Raw genomic sequence first — 27,927 nt, 5'->3', positions numbered from 1 at the left:
CCTGAGTCGGGAAGATCCCCAGGAAGAGGAAATGGCAACCCACTCCAGTATCCTTTCTGTGAAAATCCTACTAGGGACAGAGGAGCCTGGTGGGCTATGGTCCGTGGGACTGCAAACTTGGACACGACTGAGTGACTGAGCTGCAAAAGCTGTATGATTTTCACTTCTCTGTTTAGTTTTGGCTATCTCCACTGTATAAACAGGCAGTGCTGCACAAAGATAGTTTGAAAGCCAAAATACAGAGTATGGAACATAAAAATGTTTTACTGACTAGGTTCTCAGTGTCTCCCAGAAAACTATTTGTAAGATAAAAGTGCTAGTTGTGGAGGAGACCAGAGAGAAAGGTTTTATGTTGAAAGCTCTGAGAATCAGAATGGGAGGGGCTGATAACAGAAACTTTTTTGGGGTTAGCTTTGACAGCTGAGATGCTGGCTAGGATGAAAAACACATGGGCCAATGGTCCTTTTTAATTCTTTTCTGAAGATCTAAATGCATATTTCTCTTGGGACACTCAAAGCTTTGGGGATTAACAGGATTGCAACTGGAATGTTCCCAAGCACTTTTTTAGTTTTTAAAAAAAAATTTTTCAGTCACACCCTGAGGCATGTGGGTCTTAGTTTCCTGACCAGGGATGGAACCTGTGCCCCCTGCACTGGAAGACAGAGTCTCAATCACTGGACTTGGGTCCCCCGAGCATATGTTTAAATATGGGTAAAACTGAACATATGGGTCTGGAATTCCACAAGCCTCCAGAGATAAGACTGCACATGTAAGGGAAGGTTTCAAAAGCATGACTGAGTTAAGAAGAAACCTTATTAGCAATGAAAAAATGAAGCTGATAATTTATATATAAAATTAAAGTAATTCAAGAATAAGATGATGGAAAACAACTAAATCTTTAGAAAACCTCTTATCAGAAAGAAAAAAATCCTCTGGTACCCTCGATGCCCCCAAAGCCAGATGACACACAACAAACCCAACACATTGTTGACAAGTCACTTACCTTTTCCTTCCCAACAGCCAGACCAATGAGGCTGATGCACTCAATAGTTTTTCCTCTGAGAAGTCTGAGTTCCTTTTGAACTGCATTCTCGACAATGTGCTTCAGTGACGGCATGAATAAGTCATAGTAGGGGACAAATTTTTCTTCTGCAGTATCTGCAACTGATGCAATAGACGTCACAACTTGTTCCAAAACTAACTTGGTGCCTTTCTGGATCAACTGGAAGGAAGACAACAGAACATCAGCCCCACAGAGGAGAAGATGGGGCAAGCACTCCCGGCCAGTTCCCGAGGGCTGCACTGAGACTGCACGCTGAGCCCACCCTACAGCAGCCAGAGTGGAGACTAGGTCTCAGCGCAAACTGAAGAGCCCCCGCTGAACTATCTGTGAGGTGTTCTCTCCTGTCAGCACAGCGCTCCTCACTTGTGTCCACTTTATCTCAAAGCACGGCTAATTCTCGAGCATAAATGTGAACTCCCTTAAATTTTTGTATCCAGCAAGCTTAATTTTACTCATTGTTCTTCATTTATTTCCACTACTTAATTTTATATCTTGTGCTGTCCGATTAGGTCGTGGAGAAAGTTCCCTTTATGGCCCATTCCTTTATTTTCTATTTCTCCCCAGAAAAATACCACTGAGGACACCCCTGAGAGGTGCCCTCTTTCTCCACCCTGGTGCAACAGGTGAGATCAGCCTTCCCCCTGCACCAACAATCCAGTGTTCTCTGACCTGCCGAGGAAAATTCTTCCTGGGTACTTGCGGTCAGGCCATGTCAGCACCTGGCAATGTTATTCTGTAATTCCTTGTGGGTTCATAGAAATAATTGAGCCGGCAACTGCTCCGGACCCTCCACCCCCTCATCAACCACAGCCACTCTCGGCAGAGCTCTTTCTACTTGTACCTCGAGTCCCCACACTGCTCTGCAAGGTGAGCTCACTCCTTCCTTTGGCATCTCGCATCTGCTCTGTGGTTAACGTCATGACCAGCCTGTGATCCCACAGGAAAGTCTTTCTTCCTTGGCTACCCTGCCTCCGCACAGCTCTTCTCACACACACGACCCTCTTCCCCTATCCCATCTCAGCAGCCCCTTCCTTCAGTCTGCACCTCACACACGGGTCCCCAGCGGGGAGCTGGGTTATATAGAGCCATCCTTCAGCCAAATCTACTCGAACGTCCTATCTGACCCATCTATTTCTGATTTAACTAACTAACCTAACTGACCTGCCCTCAACTCGACTACCTCCCTGTCTTCACGTACTACACTCACCTTCCTGTATCATGCTCTTAGCTTGCTATCGTAGTTCACTGAGTGCCCATCCTCTGCTTCAGACCCCTTCTCTGCCTTCTGGGACCTTGTAATTTCCCGTCTTCCTCTCTGCTCTCCTTTAGACCAGGGCTAGGTGAAGTGCGGTTTACCAACTGTTACCAGTTCATCATGAGCCAAAGTACAGACGCTGAGTGTTTAGAAAAATTTTTATAGCAATCTGACAGTAACTTTATGTTTGCTGAATATTCGAATTAAAAGGCTTTTATTTTGTGCGTCCTTTTTATTTTATAGCAGAAATTTCATTTCATTCTACTTGATAACAAACCAGGTTTCTGTTTTTGCCTGTCTTACCTGCATCCTGTCTTTTTCTGCTGCTGCACTGATTATTATTCACTTGTTTTTAGGTTGCCTCTTACTTAAGCTGTAAACTATAAACCATCTTCTATTTGGATGGCCAGGCCTTATTTTAAGAATTCAACATGTTTAATAATACAAAAAGGATATTCTTTTTTCACGTCTTCTCTATGTCTGTCATTCTGGTTAAGAGAGTGGTCAGCACTTTTTGCTTCCTTCTCTTTCACCTTTTTAAAATCAAAGTGGCAGAAACTGCTAACGTTTCCTGAGAAGTCTCTTTCAGAATCACCATTCCCTCCGATTTCCACTATACCAGCCAAACAGACAGCTTAAAAGACAGTGAAACTTACCTCTTGAAGTTTAAGGACCATGATGGAATGCAGATGCTTCACCAAGCTGTCTAAGTATGGAATAAGCAGTGACTTGGGACAGTCCTCTGTGAAGTTGATGAGAGCGGCGGCAGCGTGGGCCTGGACACGCTGATTGCCCTGGTCTTCCATGGTCTGCAGCAGTGCTGCAATCACCTGTGAGACGAAATCACACAGGCTTTTCAATCACCACCCCTCTTCCTGGAGTTTTTCAGTGTCTGCAGACTCAGTACTTACCTTCTCATGGAACTTCTTCTGGAAACCAGGTGCAAAGTCAGTAGCCATCTGTCCCACAGCATTACAGGCCGCATACCTCACCCTGGGATGCTGGAAGAGGAGCTCGTGTGTTAGTAAAGGGAACAGGGTCCCCTGCGAAACCCTGGCAATATATTAAGGAATCAAATGTTTACTGGTACTTACAGGATCCTGAAGAAAAAGCAGAACAAAATTTACTATCTCGTTGAGAATCCCCTCCATCTGCTGGTGGCATCCTTCCCCAATGGCGGACAAGGCCATGAGCCCCGCGTGCCGGTACTTCCAGTCAGCTGTGGAACAGTTACATGGCGGGGAAGAGCAATTAGACACCACTGATGGGGCCTTCCAGTCGTCAGGAGTATGACAGTAACAAAGTATGGTTATACATGGCTATTAAGTAGGCAAATAGAAAAACTCTGTTTCTGGATTACTTTACTGTCACAGTGGTTACGTCACACAAGCATTTCACTCCCAAAGTTGAAAAGACAGCGTGGCAGCAAAGGGCTTGTCGGTATTTATACCAACTGCCTAAAATAGGACACGTCCCCACAGACTGACTATGGGCAGTGAAGATACGGATCTTCTGTGTCACATACTGCTGTTCACTGAACAGAGACTTAATGATCTCCAGTCATATTTCTCTAAAAAGAAAAAACGCCAAGGAGAAAAGATGCTGTTTTCGAAAAATTTTTATTTAATAATATGGTAAATGAGCATGGAACCTTATCTGTATTCTAACATTAACAATGGCTATCTGCTTTTTCGTTAAGGGAATATTAACTAAACCAATGTTTATTTTACTGGACTTCATATCCTATTCTATATAATTTCCCTGACTCTCATTTCTAAATATTTGTTTTTACTATATTATCATTCACTTTAAGGTTGCTTTAAATTCCTTGTGGAACAAAAGAAGATACACCTAAATATAAAAACCTGAACAATGGTTCTCAAAGTGGGGTTCAAGAACCCTGCGATTTCCTAAGACTCATTCATGGGGTTCACAAGGTCAAAATCATTCTCCTAATAACATTATTCTTTCACTTTCATTTTGAGAGTACAGAGTATTCTCAGGATTACAGCATATGTGGAATATCAAGAAAATCAACCCAGAAGCACACATAAGAATTCAGTTTTACCTAAGATATTTACAAAAATGCCCAAAATAAAAAAAAGACATTCTCACTATTTTCCTGTTTGTCTTGGAAAAGAGAGTCGTTTTTCATGAAATATGTCATTTCTGTTAACATGTAACAGGTTTAACAAACACACTCTGGGTCATGGTTGTAGAAAACAAACCAATGGTTACCAGAGGGAGGGGGAAGGATAAACTGGGAGATGGGGGATATACACACTACTATACATAAAACAGTTGTAAGGATCTACTCTATAGCACAGGGAACTTTACTCTACTCTACTCTATAATGACCTATATAGGAAAAGAATCTTAAAGTGGAGAGATATATATGTATATATAGAGACAAATAGGTATGTATAACTGATTCATTTTGCTGTACACTTGGAACTAACACAACATTGTAAATTAACTATATTCAATGAAAAAAAAAAAAAAGCTCTCATCATATTATAAAGGGAAGCAAATGTTCATATAAAAAACCCAAAAATCAACAGCACTCTGAGATCCTCACTGTAAAGGGGTCCTGAGATTATAGTTTGAGAACTGCTGGTGTAAGAGCTAACTAAGTTATAAAAGAAAATCCTAAATGAGAGATCAGACTTAATTCTTTCCTTTGGGGAGCCCAAAACTCATGTAAAGATGTATGTTGTAACTAACTTTACTGAAAAAACTGCTAAATTATTTGCTAAACATTAAAACTTTATTATTTATGATAACATTATTATATCAGTTCATTTTAGTCACTCAGTCGTGCCCAACTCTTTGCGACCTCTTGAACCGCAGCACTCCAGGCCTCCCTGTCCATCAGCAACTCCCGCAGTCCACCCAAACCCATGTCCATGGGTGATGCCATCCAACCAGTTCATCCTCTGTCGTCCCCTTCTCCTGCCCTCAATCTTTCCCAGCATCAGGGTCTTTTCAAATGAGTCAGCCCTTCGCATCAGGTGGCCAAAGTACTGGAGTTTCAGCTTCAACATCAGTCCCTCCAATGAACACCCAGGACTGATCTCTTTTAAGATGGACTGGTTGGATCTCCTTGCTGTCCAAGGGACTCTCAAGAGTCTTCTCCAACACCATAGTTCAAAAGCATCAATTCTTTGGTGCTCAGCCTTCTTTATAGTCCAACTCTCACATTCATACACGACCACTGGAAAAGCCATAACCTTGACTAAACGGACCTTTGTTGACAAAGTAATGTCTCTGCTTTTCAATATGCTATCTAGGTTGGTCATAACTTTCCTTCCAAGGAGCAAGTATCTTTTAATTTCATGGCTGCAATCACCATCTGCAGTGATTTTGGAGCCAAAAAAATAAAGTCAGCCACTGTGTCCACTGTTTCCCCATCTGTTTCCCATGAAGTGATGGGACCAGATGCCATGATCTTGGTTTTCTGAATGTTGAGCTTTAAGCCAACTTTTTCACTCTCATCAAGAGGCTCTTTAGTTCTTCGTCACTTTCTGCCATAAGGGTGGTGTCATCTGCATATCTGAGATTATTGATATTTCTCCTGGCAATCTTGATTCCAGTTTGTGCTTCTTCCAGCCCAGCATTTCTCATGATGTACTCTGCATGTAAGTTAAATAAGCAGGGTGACAATATACAGCCTTGACGTACTCCTTTTCCTATTTGGAACCAGTCTGTTGTTCCATGTCCAGTTCTAACTGTTGCTTCCTGACCTGCATACAGATTTCTCAAGAGGCAAGTTAGGTGGTCTGATATTCCCAACTCTTTCAGAATTTTCCAGTTTATTGTGATCCACACAGTCAAAGGCTTTGGCATAGTCAATAAAGCAGAAATAGATACACACTTTAAATGTATTTCAGTTATCATTATACTATTAAGCCAGAATTTCTCAACTGAGGAATAAGAATCTTAAGAAACCAATATCGGATACAGATTAATCTAGACTTTTACTGTGGTGGTCATTTTGCAATGTATACAAATACTGAATCATTATGCTATACATCTGAAACCGATATATTGTTATGACAATAACTCAAACAAAAATAAATAGTAAAGAAAAATACTTTAATGCAACAAATATTGAAATAGATAAATGTCTGTATTTGGTTTGGACATTTAAAAGTTATGTCTCATATATTCTCAATGGGCAGAGTTCCTGGAAGTATATTCAGCAAATGTGATGGGATGGTACTGGGATGTGAAAATGGTCTTCCTGCTTTGAATTTTAAGATTAAAAAAAAATTGCTGTTTATCAATGCTAGAAAAAATACAAGGGCTTCCCTGGTGGCTCAGTGGCTCCGTCTGCCAAAGGGGAGACATGGGTTCGATCCCTGATCCGGGAAGATACCACACGTTGCAAAGCAACTAAGCCTGTGCCACAACTATTTAGCTTGTGCCCTGGAGCCTGGGAGCCACAACTATTGAGCCCAAGCATCCTAGAGTCCGTGCTCCACAACTAGAGAGCAGACCCACTCTCTGAAAGCAGACAAAGGCCCACACGGCAGTGAAGACCCAGCACAGCCAAAAAGAAAATAAACCAAAAAAAATAAAATAAAATAAATTACAGTGGGGTAGATGTTAAGTTGATGCTTTTGAACTGTGCTGTTGGAAAAGACTCTTGAGAGTCCCTTGGACTGCAAGGAGATCCAACCAGTCCATCCTAAAGGAACTCAGTCCTGGGTGTTCATTGGAAGGACTGATGTTGAAGCTGAAACTCCAATACTTTGGCCACCTGATGCGAAGAGCTGACTCATTGGAGAAGACCCTGATGTTGGGAAAGATTGAGGGCTGGAGGAGAAGGGGACAACAGAGGATGAGATGGTTGGATGGCATTACCAACTCAATGGACATGACTTTGGGTGAATTCCCGGAGTTGGTGATGGACAGGGAGGCCTGGCATGCTGCAGTTCATGGGGTTGCAAAGAGCTGGAAACGACTGAGACACTGAACTGAACTGACTGAGATGTTAAGTGACTAGAGAAAAAGTATTGTTTGTCATTTTTAACACTCTTTTCACGTGCAGTGAAGTGTTAGTTGCTCAGTCATGCCCGACTCTTGGTGACCCCATGGACTGCAGCCCACCAGTCTCCTCTGTCCATGGGATTTTCCAGGCAAGAATACTGGAGTGGGTTGCCATTTCCTTCTCACATGTAGTATTAACACTAAATACACTTTTGGACCCTAATTCCACTGGAAGAGCCTATTTTTTTCCACGAACAAGGAAATCAAAGGTCCAGACTTGCTCCAAGCCACACATTTAACAACAGCAAATCCGTACCCAAAGTTCACTGCCTTACTGTGAACACATGCGAGTTCACTGTAATACATGCAAAGCCTTCTGCAGCCAGCTAATATTGTAGCAGAAACTTACAATCAAATTCTTTAACTGCAAATGAGCAGGTCCACAATATATTTGAAGACTGGCACTAAGCAGTGTGAAACACTGACAACTGGGTGACTTTGTGCAAACTTTCACATCTCTGGCCTTTACGTTCTTCATCTTAAAAATGGAAAAGCTAGACTCTCTCTACTAGCTCTTATAGGTTGACCAGCCTGTGATGCTGTCTCTGTTTGGGGAAAAATCCTTCAAAATTTAGGGGTAATAAAAGGGGAACCTATTGTTCAAGACCCAGATGTAAAATCACCATCATCCTAAAGAAACAATGGTTTTGGACAATGCCCTTTTAGAATACATAAGAGCTTTATAGCATAAGGAGGACCTACATAATAAAAAACATAAGGGCTGGTATGAAGCTGTTATTAAGACCCAGAATCAAAGGCTGGACCCTCAAGTCCGTCTCCTGCAATGTACGCTACAAACATACACGCTAATACAGGTAAGCCAGGACTTCTGTAAGAATGTATGCAGTGGCATTATTTATTATGAACAAAACTGTTCGGTTTAATGGGGAACTGTGCAGCGCTGTGTCGCTGTTTAGCGAATGGGAGGTTATCATGAGGTGACAGGATGCGCTGTGGCGCAGAAGCTCCCGGAAGCATGGGGTCTGGGTGCTTTACTCACGTTAAACACAGCTGCCTTTGTGCGTAATGAGGACAGAGACTCAAGTCTCAGAGAACCGTTAACAGTGAACACCTCTGAATCCCAGTTAAGGGCCTTTCAGTTTATACATTTCAGATTTGAACTTTTTAAAATATGTCAAGCACAATCACTTTGTAATATAAAACACAAAAATGACAATTTTTCTTATTGAAAAAAATTACATGGTTCAAGGCTAGTGACCAAGTATTTGTTAAATTATAAAAACAAATACTGACATGGCTTCCCCTCTGATTTGTACAAGGCATTTTATTTTTTTTAAATAAAAGATATTAGATGAAGGAAAATTAAACCAAATACACTAATATTTCATAAACACTGCAAATACTGGTACGTTAAATTTGAACTTAGGTATTTCTGACTAGGGAGTAAAACAATTTTTCCTAGAATTAAAAACTTTTTCCTATATACTGAAGCTAATAATTCTGAGGAGGGAGAATAGAGCAATAGGGGCAGTATCGAGGAAAAAACATTCTTTACCATTAAGACTGAGTGCTTCTAAAGATGACTAAGTAGTATTTTATCAATATGAGAAGTAGGTTAAACAGAGAATATAAAAAGGCAAAGACTGACTTTCAGACACAGTCTAAGTCAAGCTCCACTATTCCAGCATTTCAAAGAGGTAATAGCTTACGGTTCTGAAGCATCTGCATAATGTGTTCTTTGATCATTGGCAGGACGAGCTTTCCACCGAGTCCACAAGCCATCCGGTCTAGAGCACTCTCACCAGCAACCGCATTGCTACACAGAGAACAATATAATTGACATACGGAAACACGTAAAAACAGGACACTGCACGGACGTGTTTTTAAACCGACACTGAAGAAGAATAGCTCAAGTAGTATTTTCTAATATATGTACTGAAGTTTTGGGTTAAAACCCCTAGAATTTAAAAAGTGGCGGGGGTGTGGATAAAATTTTTATCATGCCTCATCAATAGTTTAAAAGTCTTATGTCTGAATATGATCTTTCACGACTTCCCTCTGTCCCCACTCACTGGTTAAAACTTAGCTTCTGACACTCTGAAGACTCAGAGGGATCAGCAGTGTTTAGGAGCGCCTCTGAATCACATTTCCTGGAAATATAGTCTTCAAACTTATCAGAACACAGAAAACAGAAAAGGGTGCTGAGCCTGTATGTGATTTTCTCTAAACTGGGAGCTTATTCATCTTTTAAAGGGGTGCAATCTGCCCTATAAAATATTATGTGTAAGTGAAACTCAATTACAGTTTTTTCACTGAAAATCGAAGGAATTTGGGCATTAATGCCTTTGCACATTTATTGTTTTAGAACCTCAAGATTAGCAGTTGCCACGTACATGACCTCTAACTGCTCTGTGAAGGTAAGACCAGAAAGACAACACTATGACCTTGAAAACAGGCTCTTAAGACTTAGCCTGACCTTGAAAATGTATTTATGTCCTACTTACTCAGAGATAAAATCTTATTTATCTAGTTCAGAAAAAAATAGCTTCTTAACATCACATACACCTTAGTGCCTTTTACAGGGCAAATTAAAAGCCAGGTAGCAACACATCACAGTAACTGAACCAGGACAAGGAAACTCGACCAGAGCCCCGTCTCCTCTTCAGCCCTATTTAGGTGTTTCCAGTCAAGGATTATTTTCATATACTTCTATAGGGTATTCAGGCCAAAAGTCAGTTATTTTTAATGACAGGATCAAGCTTCAAAAATATACCATATATTTTCGAAGTCGAACGTCTTTAATTATATCTGTAAAAGTAGCTTACACTGACTACCAATCTTTCAGGGAAATAGTTTCAGTTCTTTTTAAGAAAAGGAGGTTAGGCAGTCTGATGTCCTGGGAAGAGTAAGAGAACTGGTTTTAAGTCCAGTCTACTAACTGGCCATAAACCCTGGACAAGTCACTCAATCTTTCCTCTCCATTTCTGCACTTAAAATAGGACACTAAACCCTCAGGCCCACTGAAAGGTCAATTAAAACGGTAGCTCTGAGGCGCTATGTTTCATACATGTTTAAGGGGCCATTTTCACTATTTCACAGTGAATATACATTTTGGGGACTTCTCCATAGGAATCTGTATTCATGGGTGCCTACTGAGTCAAAACAAGTGAAATAGTAAGTTCAGTGTTACTGTCATCCAGTGTATTAAATCTCACCATCATTGCCCCTTTTCTATTCTACATTTAACTTGCATTATATGAGGAAAACACAAGGAATCTGCTGAAACAACTATTATAACTTAAGGTCTACACATACACAAAGGTATTTACCACAATAGAGCTCCTTCATATATATTTCTGAAAGTACTCTTAAAAAATTCTTGACATGACGAACAGTTTAGAGTAAGACAGGGTAGAAAAGATAGCTACCTTCACTAGAAATAAATATCTACAAAATTTGATATAGGAAAACACACAATGGAGAAAGCCAAAATGTCCCACGTTTCAAATTTAAAAGCTTAACCTCAGGTTTGTAGACCACCACGTGGGGCAGAGACAGACCCTGTAACCCTAAGCTCTCACCGCCAGCTGGCCTCGCTCTGTCCCACCAGGGAAGCTCCGTACAGAGTTCGGGGTATGTGATTACCTATCAAAGTCATCATCTTCCAGTTCATCCGCATTTGCCCAGTCCTCATCCTCTTCAAGGTCAACCATCATGGCTAACATCTGCGGAACTAAAGAAAAGAACTACTTCATACCCAAAGACCATGACGCTATGATTTTGTCAATGTCACCCACAAGAATTGTAAGAGGTAAAACACAAAGGACATACTAAAACAAAAAACTTATTTGCCTGTGCTCCCCACATGTGGCTTGTTCTCTTTTCACCTTTCTCATCTCCCTGGCTTTACGTTTTGTTCTTTTTTAAGAAGTAAACATATTAAGGCGAAAAATCAAAATTTCCAAGTCCTGTTACGTTTTCTTCCTCCCTCATCAGAAGTAAGACCGTAATAAAATCAGTGTTTCTCATTATCAAACTTTTTTTCTTTTTTACACTTGAACTACAGTTTTCTCTGTGTATAACATATAGCAGTATTCAAAGGTTTTATTTTCTATATAATAAATGGTACATATACCCTTCGGCAACTTGCTTTTTTCTCAAGACACATGGATTTCACTTGAATTACTTCACAGCATTCCATTACATAAACACATCAACCTTTCGGTGGACATGGCAAAATGTGCTTTGATGAGATACACCTATCTCCTTGACAAGAGCACGTTCAGGGCATTGGGAAAAGGAAGAGAACATATATTAAACCCGGTCTGTACAACCAGGCTATACAACCCTGGACAAATCAATCTTTCCTCTCTGTTTCTGTGCTTGAAACTGTTACAAGTATCTTTATTACTAGAACCCACTCAAATGCTCTCCATAGTGGCACCATAAACTTAATTCCTATGGGAAGCTCAAAAGGAGGCCGATCTTATGTCACAGGTGTGACGTCTCCTGTGAGTCCTCTCTGCCCCACACCCTTCATCAACCACCACCTGACAATGTCAAACTCTGACAACTGGTGTTCCACAATTACACTCGTGTTTATTGAGACTGAGCAGTGTTCAACAGCTATAACTTTTGTGAATTTCCTGTTTCCAACCACTGTTTTCCGCACAGCAAAACTCTGTTGATGTGTGCACTCAACTACTTTCTTCCAGTCTGGCTTATCTTTTGATCTCATTTATGGTGTATTTGGTTGGTCAAACAACTGTTTTAGTACAAATTTAGCAATGTTTTGCACTTATGATTTTGACTCTGTCTTTAAAAAAAATACCACTTTCTACTATTAAGCTTTATATGTAAAATGTATCTGTATTATTTCATGTCTAATCAACTGAAAATTGAGGTTCGAATATGTTTTTCCCATAGAAACAACCAGTCGTGCAAACTATCTTTGATGAATTATCAAAGTTCAATTTGTTTCCACGTGAGCAGATCTGCTGCTGGGCCACCTTGTCCCATCTGATTCATCTGTCTATAGCTGCACCATCAACAAACTAAATCTTCACAGCTGATAGGCAAGACCTGCACTTCAGTCATCAAAATTGTCTTGGCTACTCCAGGCCCTACATTAGACTCTATCTTATCATGACCAATTCTATTATAATTCTGGGCTGAAATTATACTGAACTTTTAGGTTAATTTAAAGGGTACTGACATTGGGTTCTCTTATTAGTCTTTTCCCCAGAGGTCTTACACATCTTTTGGTTCACTTCCAAGGATGACAAACCACGCTTGCTACGCTGAGGTTTCAGGGTGCTGGAGCATAGCCATCATGTCGGGCCTATGCAGTTAAGAATGTACTGGTGCATTTTCACAGATTCACCTGAGTTTGAAAGGACGTTCAGTCTTCCAATAAATCTGTGGCCTGGCACAACTCTCAGCAAACCTATCCGACAATTTTTCCACCTTAAAACAAACTATTTAGACTTTTGACTTACTTGTCTGTGCAACAATATTGGTATGTTTTCTTAACATAGCAGCTGCAGTCTCAGAGAGGGTCACGATTACTTCCAGGGCAAGCTGGCGCTGCATGTTATTGAGGCCAGTGTCTCCACACAACTACAAAGAAAATATATTTGTACACATTTAGTTGATTCATTGAAAACAAGAAACAGAACATTCACTGCACTATTTAATTTACCTTTAGACTCAGCTGTAAAGTGGCTTCCAAATGAGGACGTAAATACTTTGGAACCGTGTCTGCAATCTCAACAAGGGATTTTAGGACTGAATCATCATTCTGGTAGCAGGAGTCGTTTACAGCCTAGAAAAGATGAAATAGATTAAAAAAAAAAAAAGTCTGTGTTCAACAGCCACTTTATGATGCCTCATTAGCCAGAGTATCAAGAGGAAAGGACAACAGAGAAACGCTCGTGTGCTCTTTTTCACTAAATAACTTTGCAATCAACCTTATGCAGATGTTCTACCTACAACTACATACATATTTTACTCTAGTCTAATGTTAACTACAAACGTATAATATAAAGATTTAAACCTAAGTCAAAATTAAAACCAGTCAATCTCCAATAACCACAACGACAAAACTTAAGACCGGCAAGGAAGTGTTTTCACAACCAGAAGGAATCTCCTTTTCTCTGTCCTTCCAAAATTCATACAGATAGTAAATACTAGATCCCATGATATATTTAAAGTGTCCAATTATACTGTATTTCTCTTTAATGACAAGTTCAGTCACTGTGGAATTTTAATGTAGCATTCTGTATCTACCTTTGCTTATATCACAGCCATAACTCCTAGAAGTTCTGGCTAACATTTTAACTTACTCTAAATTGAGACAAGAAAAATACAAAATTAAATAGTAAGTCAAGATGTGTCAGTAATATAAAACATTTGTTTCATCAGCTAATGTTTTGTCATTGACCAAACTATCTTTTCAGCTTAGTATCATGGGAAAAAAGTTTCTACTAAGTCCTGGCAGCAATTCTATCACATATGAACTTTTTAGTTTCAGATTCCCTGCTGCTGCTAAGTCACTTCAGTCGTGTCCGACTCTGTGCGACCCCATAGACGGCAGCCCACCAGGCTCCGCTGTCCCTGGGATTCTCCAGGCAAGAACACTGGAGTGGGTTGCCATTTCCTTCTCCAATGCATGAAAGTGAAAAGTGAAAGTGAAGTCACTCAGTCGTGTCTGACTCTTAGCGACCCCATGGACTGCAGCCTACCAGGCTCCGCCATCCCTGGGATTCTCCAGGCAAGAATACTGGAGTGGGTTGCCATTTCAGTTTCCCTAAACCCTCTCTAATCTGGCCCTCAATAGGGCACTATCTCTCTCAGGGGTGTTTCTTTGTTTGTCACAAGATTGAGGACATGGAAAGGCTGGGGTACTAGATGTCCCACACCCGTGACACTAACGCTTATGAGGAATTCATTTGACCGTATTATGCATCTTTACATGATTATGTCAAACATATACATTAAAAAACTCATTTATAATGGTCTCAACCTAGACCCTAACTCACAAATTCTTTTTTGCCTGTTTTAATGTACTATGATATATTTCTTCCCTAAAATGCAGATACTGTACAAATAAAGAAGGAACCCGTATTTTGTTTCATCTGGAACCGTACCTTTTCTGGAAATCACCAGTTCAAAACACCAAGAGTAACACAAATCATGGTGTTCAAATTGCCAATAATATCTATCAGTCCACATTTTTAGCTATTGCATTCGTATAGACCGTGTAGAAATCACCTAGTCTCCTATGTCTGTGTTGGGTCAGGCCCTAGCATTTATATGTGGAAAAGCATATCATTTTACTAGACATTACTTTCTCTTTTTCCTTTGTATCCACTTACAACCATACATTGATATTTTAAAAACTTATATGCGTACATAAGCTGTATGCACACAAATTCATTTCATTTTAAGAGGGAATATGGAAAATTATAAAATACTTGTTATAAAAGGAGGTTTGAAGTCTGACAAGGTTGAGACCAATTACTCTAACTTCCCCAAGTTCATTTTACTTTCTCATTGGGGCAGATGTCCTTAAAATAATAATTTATCCTTGGCTTCCAGTAATGTTTAACTGTAAAATTACTTTGTGATATAAACTGTCACAAGCCCTGTATTTAACAGTAAAGACTATGGTCCAATCTGGGTTTCAACTATGCACAACTCCACCATGCACCACTCAACACTGTGACCTTGGGCAAGTTTCTTATCCCCTCCTTAGCTTTTCCTTCTGTAAAATGAGCATTTCATAGGTTATTTGGTTGTTCTAATAGAAATAACCTACTGTGATTATATACTCAATAATCAGCATATGTTGCTTATTATCATTTGCCTTAAAGAAAAAATTTGAAACGAAGAGACCCAAGGTATATCAAAGGCAAAAAATATTAAGAAACGTGCATGTTTTGTTCACTGCTGTATCCTTAGTTGGCACACAGCAGGCAATAAATATTTAATGAATAAATGAATGCAATACAGAACTCTGATGAGAATTTAAGCAACAGAAAACTAGTTAAGGATATAATTATCACCTATTTTCTTACCTGTAAGAAACCGGGTAACAAGTCTGCAAAATGCTTGAACAGAGCAACATTATGCTCGTTGGCAAGTATAAACGCAGCGGTAGCTCTAGCAGATAATGTTCGGATCTGAAATGAAGACAGGACAAATGCCAAACATGAGACATTTTTGAAAGACGTGCAAATTCAAGTTTCCTTCCACAAGATGAAATTGTCTTTATCAGTAACACTAGTATTTATATTTTCAAGTATAAGAGCCAAGACAATCTCCAAACACACAGATTCTTTCACAAGTTAGATGCTGTATTAAATTATGTGTTAATATTAATGGAATGGAAATTACTCACCGATGGATGTTCCTGATCTTGCATGCACTGAACTAACATCCGTTTGATGACGTCTAAATAGTGTTGCTGCTGATTCCCAAAAATTCCTGGGAAGTTCCTGAAAATACGATAGAAAACATCCTCTGAAAACTATGTTATATCTTAGTAAGTTGTCAGCTAGAACATCTAATTCTATGTTTATTTACATGACTCAATAGTTTACATTAATCCCTAAGGCTGAACATCACCTACCCGACCTCCAAGCAATTCTTCTCTGGGCTTGGGTGAACAGAAACAATGCAGCAGAGGAGATCAGACTGGGAGAAGAGGGGAGTCAGGAGCACACCTGCCCAGGTCTCTGCTTTACCCTTACTGCCCTGTCTCAGCAGGAAGCTGATCCGGAGTACAGGACGGGACAAGAGCAAGCACCGGGGTTCAGGGGTAACTATACTAACCATGCTCACAAGCTGCTTCCAGCCCTGGTATCCAGGCAGTCCACATTCTGCTCTATTTTAAATCTGGTAAATAATTACACTGAATACCTTTACTTAATTCTCCAGTTTGGACCTTTGATAGAAACAAGATACATTTGACAACTAAAGTAGAAAATGGTGTCATATCTACCCTTCTTTAGAGGTTCAAGGTAGATCTCATTAAAAAAAAAAAAGAGAGATCTTGCTAAGTTACAAATTCAATTATATATTATTATTTTAAATGCAGAACTGTACACTAGGCCACACTTTTTAAATGCAGACAATCATTTAATTCTAAACTTAGATCATTTGCTTATAAATGAGATAATTAAAATACATTTTTATAAAGCTTGGTCACAGACCAAGACAGTGGGGGTTCACAATTTTCTTTCAGATGCTAATATTAGAATGGCTTTCTAAAAGTTACAGTTGGTACTGTTAATCTCTTGAAGAACAAACTGTCCCAGAAATTTTTTCAGAATCATAAAGGACAAAGGAAAGGAATAAAAACTGCAGAGACTCCTCATATAACAAAAAGATTCATAATATCAAATGAAAAGCTTTGTTCTTTCCAATTTTGCTTCCAACAGAAGTACAAAGGTTATCTAGAGGCATTCTTTAAGGCTAAAACGTTAAACTAGAGTAAAACAATCAATTAAAATGCACTTCGGGCACTTATAACATTAAATTTTCCAAGCTTATCAGCCCAATGTATATACCAGAAAATATGAAGGGCAGCTTCCCGCAGTCCCATGTTTTGAGAGCTGACGGAGTCAAAAAGGAACTTCAAACCTTCAGGCCACTGGTTGTTGCCATCCTCATCTAAAAGTAAAGAAATCCAGGCATAAGGTGTGTAAATTAAACTTCAAAATATTGACGGTGAATTCATTTCAGAAGCCTCATTCAAAATATGTGGCTATAGAAAGTGTCACTTGCTCTGTTTTTACAAAAATTTTAATGAAACCAAGTCCTTCTATCATAAAATGGCATTATAATCTAGTAAAAAACAATTGTGTAAATCTGGGTTACAGAAGCACAGGTATTAGTGGTGGTTATTTCTCAGGAGGGGGATTTGGAGAAAAGAAAGCACACTTTGACTATGTGACTAGTTGAATCCTTCACACATATTATTGCTATTAAAGAGGCTAAAAAGTAGGCAAAGTAAGTATCTGATAACAAGTCTTGAAACCAAAATACTTATTGCTTACAAACTGCAGAATGGGAATCCCAGAGCACTGTTCACGCTTTGCAGTTTTAAGTGCTACAGGATGTTATCAATGTGTTGACATTTTAAACAGATTTCAAAACACAGATTTTTGTGATACCTTGCGATAAAAATGAACCACAAAAATCTACTGAACCAGTTAAGACCTGTTGGTTTTACTGTCACAAAGAACTTAGGAGTTACAGAGAATATAGACATGTTATGCATTTTTTCTTTTTTAAAAATCGCCCCCATATTTGCTGAACTTCTCTGAAAGGAGAAGTGGGATAACAGAAAAATTTATGGAGAGAGCACTTTTTCCATTATTAAGTGATTTTGAGTTAGGAGTGATGTAACCTATAAAAATTTCATCTGCAAGAAATTTGAAAATAGAACTTCCCAAGTTACTTAAAAATTCAAGTTTCTGTGGGTTTAGAACTTACTTAAAAACTTAACACATTTCCTATTAATTTTCAAGAACTGGCTGTATCAGTAAGTTGAACATACGCATTACTAGTGGCGGCGGTTTAGCTGCTTAGGCGTCTGACTCCTTTGTGACCCTATGTACTGCAGCCTGCCAGGCTGCTATGCCCACGGAATTTCCCAAGTAAGAATACTGGACTGGGTTACCATTTCCTTCTCTAGGGGATCTTTCTGATCTGACCCAGGGATCAAATCTGCATCTCCTGCATTGCAGGCGGATTCTTTACCACTGAGCCACCAGGAAAGGAGATTTAAAAAGTCATGTCATAATTCACTAAGCACAACTAAAAATATTTTCCAAGTTAGCCTTATCTTAGTGAATTATTCTTTTCAACCTTTAAAAAATACCACCTAAGTGAACAGAGTTTATGATGATTCTGTCAAAAAAAAAAAAAAGTAACAGCATATCCAATTATACTACTACTGTTTTAAGTGTGACCAAAAAAAGATCTGGCTGCTGATAAAATGCATTTTCAAATGTTTTAACTTAATTTCTAAAAATATTTTGTGGTACTGAATAACAAACTATAGTAGTATAGTAAGCACACGTGCTTAATTTATAAACACAAATATAACGGCACAAAATCTCCTAGAGTCCATGATTTCTACTTCTATTGCCAGGTTTGTAAGTTAGACTATACTTTCAAAACTACAGATTATGGGGAAGATAAAACTGACAATTGTAAAGTAAACTAGAAAATTATTTCTCTACAGAGAAATGGTTTTGAAGATTAAGAGGTAAGAATTATATCTGCATTTCACAACATCTGTAATGTTTGGTTTTAAACGCAAAATCCACAATCACTTTCATTTTGAACAGAATAAATGATACTCAAGTACTTGTGATTCGTCCTCTAAGATTCCACTGAAACAAAAAAAGAAATATGTACTCACTTTCTTCCGTAACATAATGATAACTGTATTTGCATACACACCTATTAAATTCCTGGCCAGTTCAGCAGCAATATCACAAATTTTTTTCCTCATGCTAGACTGTGTTTCCATTTGAATAATCATCAGTAGCTCACTCTTGATGGCAGTCTGAACATCAGTGGGAAGAGTTGGATAGACTTCATCAAATGCAGAGGACAAAAGACGTCTTAGGAGAACGGCAGCCATTTGTCTAGCCTATAAATAGATAACATTGTTAATGACCTGGTGTCTTACTGGAGAAAAAATTTCCAACAAACTACATTCACTCTGCCATTGATATATTTCACTATTCTATTTTTACAGTTCATTTCAAAAGCATTTTGTTTAAAAAAAGGTAAAATACATAAAAAATATAAAAATCTTTCTAATCACATTAGTCTTTTGTACAGAAAATGCCATACAAAGGCTATTTGTTTATAGCTGAGGAAAAGCCCTGAGCGTATTACACCTTGAATCCTGGTAATGATGAACCTGTCTTTAATTTGTATTTTTAATATTCTCTTTGGAGAAAAGCAAATCTTATGTAAGTCAAAAACCCTGTAATAAGTCTTTTCTTATGTCTCTATCTGGCTCTCATTCCAGTATATAAAGTACCTTTCCTATTTAATCTTATGCTCCCAGCCTGGCCTATCTTACTATATTATTACCCTTTCATTAGCCTCTTACATAAAATGCTATCAAATCCATTTGTCTTTATATTTCATTCATGCAAATATTACAAGTTCCGCACACCTAAAAAGTACTAACTAATCTCAGCAAGTGTATTACTAACCCATTTTCGTATCTGTAAAATGTATTTAAATTCGGCATTTCCTACATAATAGTCCTTCAGATTATTAAAAGAAAGCTGAAACAAATGCCATTTTAAAATTTTATCAAGTCAATAAACCACTGAAAATATTAAACTGAATTTTTCATGTTCTTTTTTTCTGGACTGCAAGTACTCATGGATCACTGTAACTATTTTGATATTGTGACAACAAAAAGCCATAAAAATAAAAATTTCCACTTTTTCCATTATCTGAATCTTACTTGGAATCATTTCTGGCAGAGAGAAAAATTTAATTTATGCTCTACAAAGGATTCAGAGAGGTTGCTACGCAGTGCTTAGTTGCTAAGTCATGTCCAACTCTTTGCAACCCCATGGACTGTAGCCCCCCAGGCTTCTCTGTCCATGGGGATTGTCCAGGCAAGAATACTGGAGTGGGTAGCCATTCCCTTCGCCAGGGGATATTCCCAACCCAGGGATTGAACCCGCATCTCCTGCACTGCAGGCAGATTCTTTACCATCCGAGCTACCAGGGAAGCCCCTCAAGACAGGTTAAACAATGGTTAAAATTAGTGCAATTCTTCTCACACATACACTGACTTATGGAGGTTCTGAGGCTAGTTCATAAATCAAAGTAAGATCTAAAGAGGGTTCAAAATAGGATTTTAAAGATAAAATTCAATAATTTTCACATTATTCTTGGCTTGAAAACGTTTCATAGCTAACCTGCATCGATCTTCAAGAATTAAAACAGCCAACTATTTTAGGGATTTAAGTTACTTCTATGTTTGTTCCTCACATTTGACATTTCCTCACATTTGACATTTTAAATTAAAGAAAAATAGTATGTTACAAAGGTGAAGAAGTGTCTTTTATCACCTGTTTTAAAAAACTGAGGCACATTTATAGTGTTTCCTAAGTGGTACTGGAAAGCACTAAATTGCCAGCTTAAACTGACCTACTAGAAGGCAGGTGTAACACTATAAGAAGATGAGTGTGACTTCATTTCCATCATGTGTTAATAGAAGCATTTTACATCTAATGTGACTGCTAGCAATAAAGTATCACTTTACAAAATTCTAATGCAATGTTTTTTACTTGGAGTAAGTTTTCTAGACTTGGGTATTTTGATGCCTTTTCCATGAGGGAGGCTATTCAATGAACATTCATTATACACAAGGATATTACTTTTGAGAAGACAAAGTTGGCTGTTAAACGAATAGAAGAGCAGTAACAAACTATACATTTGAATTTAGTACAGAAGCTAGGTAATTTGCTAAAAATCATCATTTTTAAAGGATTCTAACAAAGTGTGTCCTTGTTCTTACGCATCTGTAGCACAAATTCTTCACCATCCAGAGATAGCTTAAGCATAAAGTATTTTTTCATTTGGCAACACATTAGAACACTGAACTCAATTTCCTCCTTTAGAATGAACTGTTCCTAGGAAGAAAAATTTTTATAACTATTAAAAAAATCACTTAAATTTAATAATTTGTATGTAATTATTTAAGAACCATTAATTCGAAAACATTCGAGATACACCATCTTACATGGAAAAAAAGAAATTCTCACTCTTAAAACAGAGTATTTTAAAAAATTATCATTCCAAGTAGCTTTTCACAACGAATTAAGTTCAGAGTTCTGGTAACGTCTACACAGTAAACAACAGTTCGCATTACTCACTCTGACCACCATCTGATACCCAACTTGTTTGTAAAAAAAAAAAAGGCATATTTCTCAGGTATTAAAGAAGTACCTCCTCAGCAGCTGCTGTGTTTCTGATGGCTTGTAAAAGGAATGTGATCTTCGACTGGCCTGGGATATTCTCATAGGTTTCCTACATGAAAAACATTAAAGATTAGAATATCATGTTAGAAAACTTCACAAGTACACCAGTGACAGGAAATGACAAGAAGAGCAGGGAAGATTCATGCATGATGAGTCTACCAATCTAGGTCTGGTGGAAGTTTTCTCCTGTGACAGAACATACTTTGGACAGGCCAGGAAAGGGAAAATATCAAATAAGTGACTTAATTAAGATCCTTTCCACCCTTCTTAAATAGATTTTTCTGATGTACAGGATCTTAGGGCTCCTCTGATTAATAAAACTCAAGGCCTGGGAGGGGGGTTCAGATAGGGGACACATGTACAGCCATGGCTGATTCATGTCAATGTATGGCAAAAACCACTACAATACTGTAAAGTAACTAGCCTCCAATTAAAATAAATAAATTAATTAAAAGGAAAAAACAAAACAAAAACTCAAGGCCTAAGAGAACCAAAACCTTGATCAATGTGACTTGGGCTATCATGCTGCCAGTTAAGTGCTCACTCAATATCCTTCTCCATCATGGAAAACTGCTTATTTTGTCAACATTGTTTTGATTAGATGATGTAGAACTGGTTCAAATTACCACTTATAACCACCAGAGAAACAACCTCAGATGAAGCAAGTCAGAGAAAGGGCAAGTATTCAAATTCTCTATGCTACATTTTCTTTCAAGCAAGGATTATACTGAAATCATTTTATATACATACATAAAAGGTCAGGAGAAAGTTGGCCAGAAAACTTAGTATCATTTCTTTGATATCACTTTAATAGATCTAGAAATCTAGGTTTTGTAACTCAGGACACTTCTTCCCTTTTCAATTAATCACATAAATAATGAGAGCGAACTGTTAAAACAGTTAAAAAACAAAACAAAACCTGACACCAATTAAAAGGCAGATTGTTAAGAGTGGATCAAAATATAAGACCTAAGTATATGATGCCTACGAAAGTAAACTGAAGAGAGGTATAGATTCACATGGACCTCCCAGGTGGCTCAGTGGTGAAGAATCCACCTGCTAACGTGGGAGATGTGGGTTCAATCCCTGGGTTGGAAAGATCCCCTAGAGAAGGAAATGGCAACCCACTCCAGTATTCTTGCCTGGGAAATCCCCATGGACAGAGAAGCCTGGCGGGCTGCAATTCACCGGGCTGCATAGCGTTGGACATGACTTAGAGACTGAACAACAAATAGATTCATGTGCATGCAAATAATGTGGGAAAGAAATCATTCTTTTAAGTACACTTGGAATTGTTTTCCCCAAGAAGTCTCTTAGTAAACATTCTATTCTCATCTATCCACTTTAAGGGTATAACATGTAGATAACACATTAATATCTCAGCAGGCTAAATTCAAAGAGCTGGCCTGCACTTTAACAGCTACTGTGCCCTATAATTTACCTATTTTCTTTCTAGTCAGAAGTGATGAAGACAGGGAAAGGAAAACTGGACTTCTTTGAATCCACATCTCCCATTTGTCTAGTGCTCTGTGGTACCCTGGGATATTGACAGATAAGGAAATAAAGGCTCAGAAGTTAAACAACTGGCTCAATATCACAGCCAATAAATAGTGCAAAGAACTCTGGTCTTCCGAGGCTAACCATACCCCGAACCTCCCCAACACTGAATGCTCTCTCTGGGTTTCACCTCTGGAGCCTGACTGTCCTAAACAACCAGTGCTATTTAGTTTTCAAACTTCTTAATATCTGAATTTGGGGAAGAACACATTTTTGAGGAAAAGACAATACAAAATCTTCTGATGACCTCAAGTTCCTCTCTAGTACATAAACGTATAGGAACATAACACTGCTGAAAACTGTGACCAAAAGCATTCACAGCTGAGGAGAGAAGAGGGTCTGAATTTATCCAGAAATGAGGTAATTCATGTAAAGGTATTTTCATTTAAACAAACTCTCTAACAGTACAATAAAAATGTCTTTTTGTTCCTTGTACTAGCTTAGCCCCTGTTGCCCTGTAGATGCTATAAACATTTAAGTTTTCAGTGGTCCAAATCAAGTTCTGGGGAAAAAATATTCTTCACTAAGATACCACGCTCAGAAAACTTATTAAACTCTATTCCAAACAAATTAAAAGTCAACTAGATGAGAGTTTAGTGTGACCCCTGACTCCTGCAAGAGGGGTCTCCCCATTTGATATGTTTCAGTGTGGCAATCCAGATCTAGTATTATTACATTTATACCACAACATTGTCAGGATAGTTTGGCAGCCAAGAACACAGCCCTCAAGTCAAAAGAATAACTTTTTCTTAGCCTAAGTAGACGGAGTTCCACAAAGACAGAAACGGTATCACTTTTTGGTTGTATTCTCAGCACCGAGCAGGTTAGAGAACAGCAAATACAATTTTTCTAAGAATATTCCTAGCACTAGTCCAGGCAGGTTCAATGAAATGTGAGCAGTGTCACTGTAATCATAGTGCAATTCCATTTGATACCATCAAAAACAATCACACAATGTAAAGCAGACCTCATCTAATCCTCCCAAAGGAGAAATGCTAATATGCACTCATCTTACTCATTCCATACATATTTATGGCAAGCCTACGTTGTATATGGGCTTCCCTGGTGGACTCAGATGGTAAAGAATCTACCTACAATGTGGGAGACCTGGGTTCAATACCTGGGTCAGGAAGATCCCCTGGAGAAGGAAATGGCAACCCACTCCAGTATTCTTGCCTGGGAAATCCCATGAACAGATGAGACTGGTGGGCTACAGTCCATGGGGTCCTAAAGAGTCAGACACAACTGAGCAACTAACACTTTCACTTACTTTGTATGTGGAAATGTAAAGACAGGACAAACAACTTTTATCTAACGAACACTCTGGTTCAGGTAAAATTTTTAAAACGTTGCCCTCCTTCAAATCTCATCAATCAAGTGTACTAGAATCAATGAAGAATATAAGTCACTGGAAACAACTGAGAATATAAAATCCATGCATATATGATTAGTGAAATACTCAAGCTTATGTCATAGAAGAATGTCCACTCATGAATGCCATGGACATTCAACTTATTCTGTTAATTACTGAATTTTGGGACTTAGAGGCATTTAAATCATTTCTTCAAATACCAGAAACATTTTTTTGTAAAGCTAAAGAGAAAAATCCTTTAAGATTTAATAGAAATAAAGCCTACCAAATGCTTTGTACAATGTAAAAAGCTTTATCTTTTTAAAAGTTCTGAAACCATTCAATGATTTCAACAATATATAACAATAAGTTTTTAAATGTACTTGACTTCATATCTGGAGTCAAAACAAGTCACCTTAGTCAACAGTTTGGTATTTATGTGTCAACTAAGTATTTTTATTTTGACTGAGTAAATTACACAAATACTTACTGAGCCCTTGCCAATTCTTTAGTTAAGAAAAAATTCTGTTATTTGTTGTGGTGTGTGTGTGCGCTCAGTCGCTTCGCTCTTTGTGACCCCATGGATTATAGCTTGCCAGGCTCCTCTGTCCATGGAATTTTTCAGGCTACAATACTGGAGTGGGTTGCCATTTCTTAATCCAGGGGATCTTCCCCACCCAGGGATCAAACTGGTGTCTCCCGTGTCTCCTGCACTGCAGGTGGATTCTCTACCTGCTGAACCACCAGGGAAGCCCAATGGCTTCCAGGTTACAACAAACTGTAATATTCAATTTTATTTAGTTTGATTAGTTATAAAAGGTTCACTTTGTAAGGCAAAAAAGAGAAGAAGGTGGTATTAAGGTATCATTTCATGCAGCCATTTCTGTTTCAAATATTTTGCTTTCCTAAGGAGCTCTATCTACAGACGAGTTTAGTGCTATATTACATGGTGCCAGGGAGCTTCCTCTCAAACATTTACCTTTTCTGTCAAATTAAGAAAATTGTGTATTATAGTACTTACTTTACATGTTAACATAGTCCCAGCATAGACAATGAAAGGAAAAATATAGTATCTGAATGTTTTCACTAAGAATAAAGAGACTCAGAGCGTAAAAGTACTTATTTTCAATTGTTCTTGATGAGAAAATGTGCTGAATGCTGCTAACTATCCCCAAAGTGATGGGAGAGATAAAAGATTTACAACAGGCACCAATTGGAATTCAAGCTGAACCAGACATTGGTATTTAGTTCAATAGAAGAGAGATTCCCCACTAGGCTTGACAATAGAGACTTAAGCAACTGGAGGGAAGAGGGAGAATTAAACTAGCTTACTAATTACAATGCTGTTTTGCTTTGCAACACATGGAAATTTCTATTATGGGTTGGGATTAAGAACTTATTTTGGTGAAAAATTACCTCTAGAGTTAGCAGACAGCATTAAAACGTTTTTACAGGCTCATCACATCCCACTGGTATCAGTGCAAAGTGATGCAACCAACAAATGCATATCTCTTCTAAGGAAAAGACAACTTTTAAGTATTATACAAACAAACCTGCCAAAAGTCTGAAAATACAGTATACACGTACTCCTATGTACAGCACTGTTTTTACCAGCAGGACACTAGAAACTTCAACGTTCATTCATAGGAGGCTGGTTGAGTAAAGGCATCCATAGCTGCTTTAAAAAGCAAAACAAAACCCTCTAATAGGGCAATGTGAAATACACTGAATAAAAAATTCCAAGTTGGGCAACAGGATGCATATTATAAACCCATTCGTGTAAAAATAAATGTATATATATATACATGTAATATTTTGCAAGGAAGATGCATAACCACTTAAAAGTGGTTACTTTTGGGGAATGGGATAAAAAACTATTTGCAATTTGAATTTTTTACCCTGAGTATGTATTACGTGTATAATAAATGAATCGACAGTCACTAGGACAAAGTTAATCACAGTTTAAAATGCTTTTCACACAGCACTGAACTTTCAAAGTATTGACCTCACAGATCATAAAACCACTAAGTGTAACCAGCAGATCCTCTATTTAAAGTAGGAATGATGCTGTGATTTTAAAAACAACTATAAAATCTCGTGAGTCCTGAAAAGGATTTCATTAGCTATGTAAAAATAAATGTTTGCTCTGTAAGAATATCTGGCTGAACATCCCTCATTGAATCTTTGTCTTTTCCTTCACTGAATCTTATAAAAATCTTCAATCACGTGGTGACAAAAAATTCCATATGTAATCAAGTCTGAGGATAGGATCTGATAATGCACTAAACAGAAACTGGAAAGTTTCTGCCCTTCCCTTGACGTGTCTCAAATCGCATCTCAACACACTCGAACAACAGTCTTCTACAGAACCAAGTGTGCCTTACCGCTACCTGATAAATGAACTTGCAGATACATTTCAAATACTGTCTCTTGAAACTTTATCCACAGCTCCACATTTTGGCGGTCAGGAGCCAATAAGGTGGTTAAAAAAAAGAGAAATTCAGGTTAGATTGGGTGAAATTTAAAAAAGCCTTAAACATGTGGCACTAGCCCAGATAGACAACGGAAGTCCAAGGATATCCCATTAGTCTCTAGAGACCAAAGAAAATTTATCTGAAGGATGAGCAAAGTAAGGTGCAAGCTGCTTGGAAAGAAATCCTAAAGGCAACTTCGCAAAAACTTGTGTGTGGGGGCGGGGGTGGGGGGGAGGCGGGAGAGGAATGGAAATCCGGCTTCTGATATTAGAGACTAGACTGAGAAAGAGGACGAGATGGAAATAGGTGGAAAGAAGACGAGGCACACTATTCAGTAGGAGGGGTCGGGGAAGGGAGGGACGGACGGTGGTGTTAAGAGTTGAGGGGCAGGAGAAGAAAAGCAGGGGTGATGGTTCAGGGAGCAGCCAGGGTTTTGGGGGGGGACCAAAGGGCTTGGGCAGGGTGGAGACCACAGCTGGAAGGGCGGGGGAGGCTCCCAGCCGGAGAAAAGCGGGAAAGGGGCGAGGGGAGCCGAGGGGCCCGCCCCACACCCCACATCCCTCCCCGCCGCCCGGCTTCCCCATCTGGGCGGGGGCAGCGTGTCAGCAGCGGCCGCACGTGTGTGCGAGCGGCGGCGGGGAGGTAACTGGCGCCGGGCGCCGCGGCTGCAAGGGCCGGAAGGGCCCGGGGACACCGCAGGGAGCCGCGGGCCGCCTCACACGTGGGCTGCGCGGCCGCCGCCCGCCCGGCCCGGCCCGGCCCGGCCCGGCCTGGCCTGCGCCGCCGCGGCTGACCGACCGAGGCCCGGGCGGGCGGCGTCGGGGGGCAGGGTCGGCGCGCCGACCCGGGGCGCCGAGAGTCGGGGGGCGGCGCGCTTGGTTACCTCTGCCTGTTTCCGGACCACATTGTCGGGGCTGAGCAGGTTTCCCAGGAGCAGGTAGAACTGTTGCTGCTCCGCCGCGGCCGCCGCCATTGCGCTAGGCGTGAGAGAGAGAGAGAAGGAGGGAGGGGAGACAGGAGCCGTGAGGCGCGCTGGCGGGCCGGCGGGAGGGGCGGGGGCGGGCCCAGCGCGGGGACCGGCACCAGCCTCGGCGCGGGACTGAGGAGGGGGGCGGGGGGGCGGAGCGGGCCAGAAAGGGCGGGGCAAAGGGGAAAGGGGAGGACGGGGCGGGGCCTCGTGA

General features: G+C 39.5%; 1 protein-coding gene across 2 annotated transcripts in view; it reads right to left on the bottom strand.

The window, feature by feature from the left end:
* The window catches only part of IPO5 (importin 5), a 59,247-nt gene that overhangs the window by 12,671 nt on the left and 18,649 nt on the right, over nt 1-27,927 (bottom strand). Inside the window, exons 3-16 of one of the 2 annotated variants that reach the window (XM_070800409.1) lie at nt 27,630-27,723; nt 21,333-21,413; nt 18,807-18,999; nt 16,904-17,006; nt 15,733-15,829; nt 15,410-15,514; nt 13,033-13,155; nt 12,830-12,950; nt 10,977-11,064; nt 9,041-9,147; nt 3,413-3,537; nt 3,230-3,319; nt 2,975-3,148; nt 1,004-1,222 (exon numbers count right to left, since the gene is read on the bottom strand). In XM_070800409.1, coding sequence (XP_070656510.1) covers nt 1,004-1,222; nt 2,975-3,148; nt 3,230-3,319; nt 3,413-3,537; nt 9,041-9,147; nt 10,977-11,064; nt 12,830-12,950; nt 13,033-13,155; nt 15,410-15,514; nt 15,733-15,829; nt 16,904-17,006; nt 18,807-18,999; nt 21,333-21,413; nt 27,630-27,719 — 1,716 coding nt within the window. In that variant the 5' untranslated portion in view covers nt 27,720-27,723. Of the gene's footprint in view, nt 1-1,003; nt 1,223-2,974; nt 3,149-3,229; nt 3,320-3,412; nt 3,538-9,040; nt 9,148-10,976; nt 11,065-12,829; nt 12,951-13,032; nt 13,156-15,409; nt 15,515-15,732; nt 15,830-16,903; nt 17,007-18,806; nt 19,000-21,332; nt 21,414-27,629; nt 27,797-27,927 lie in introns of those variants that run through there. The other variant, XM_019971646.2, reaches the window with a different exon arrangement.

The sequence above is a fragment of the Bos indicus genome, chromosome 12 (assembly GCF_029378745.1).
Source record: "Bos indicus isolate NIAB-ARS_2022 breed Sahiwal x Tharparkar chromosome 12, NIAB-ARS_B.indTharparkar_mat_pri_1.0, whole genome shotgun sequence".
Classification (NCBI taxonomy): domain Eukaryota; kingdom Metazoa; phylum Chordata; class Mammalia; order Artiodactyla; family Bovidae; genus Bos; species Bos indicus.
This window is presented reverse-complemented; position numbering and strand designations above follow the sequence as displayed.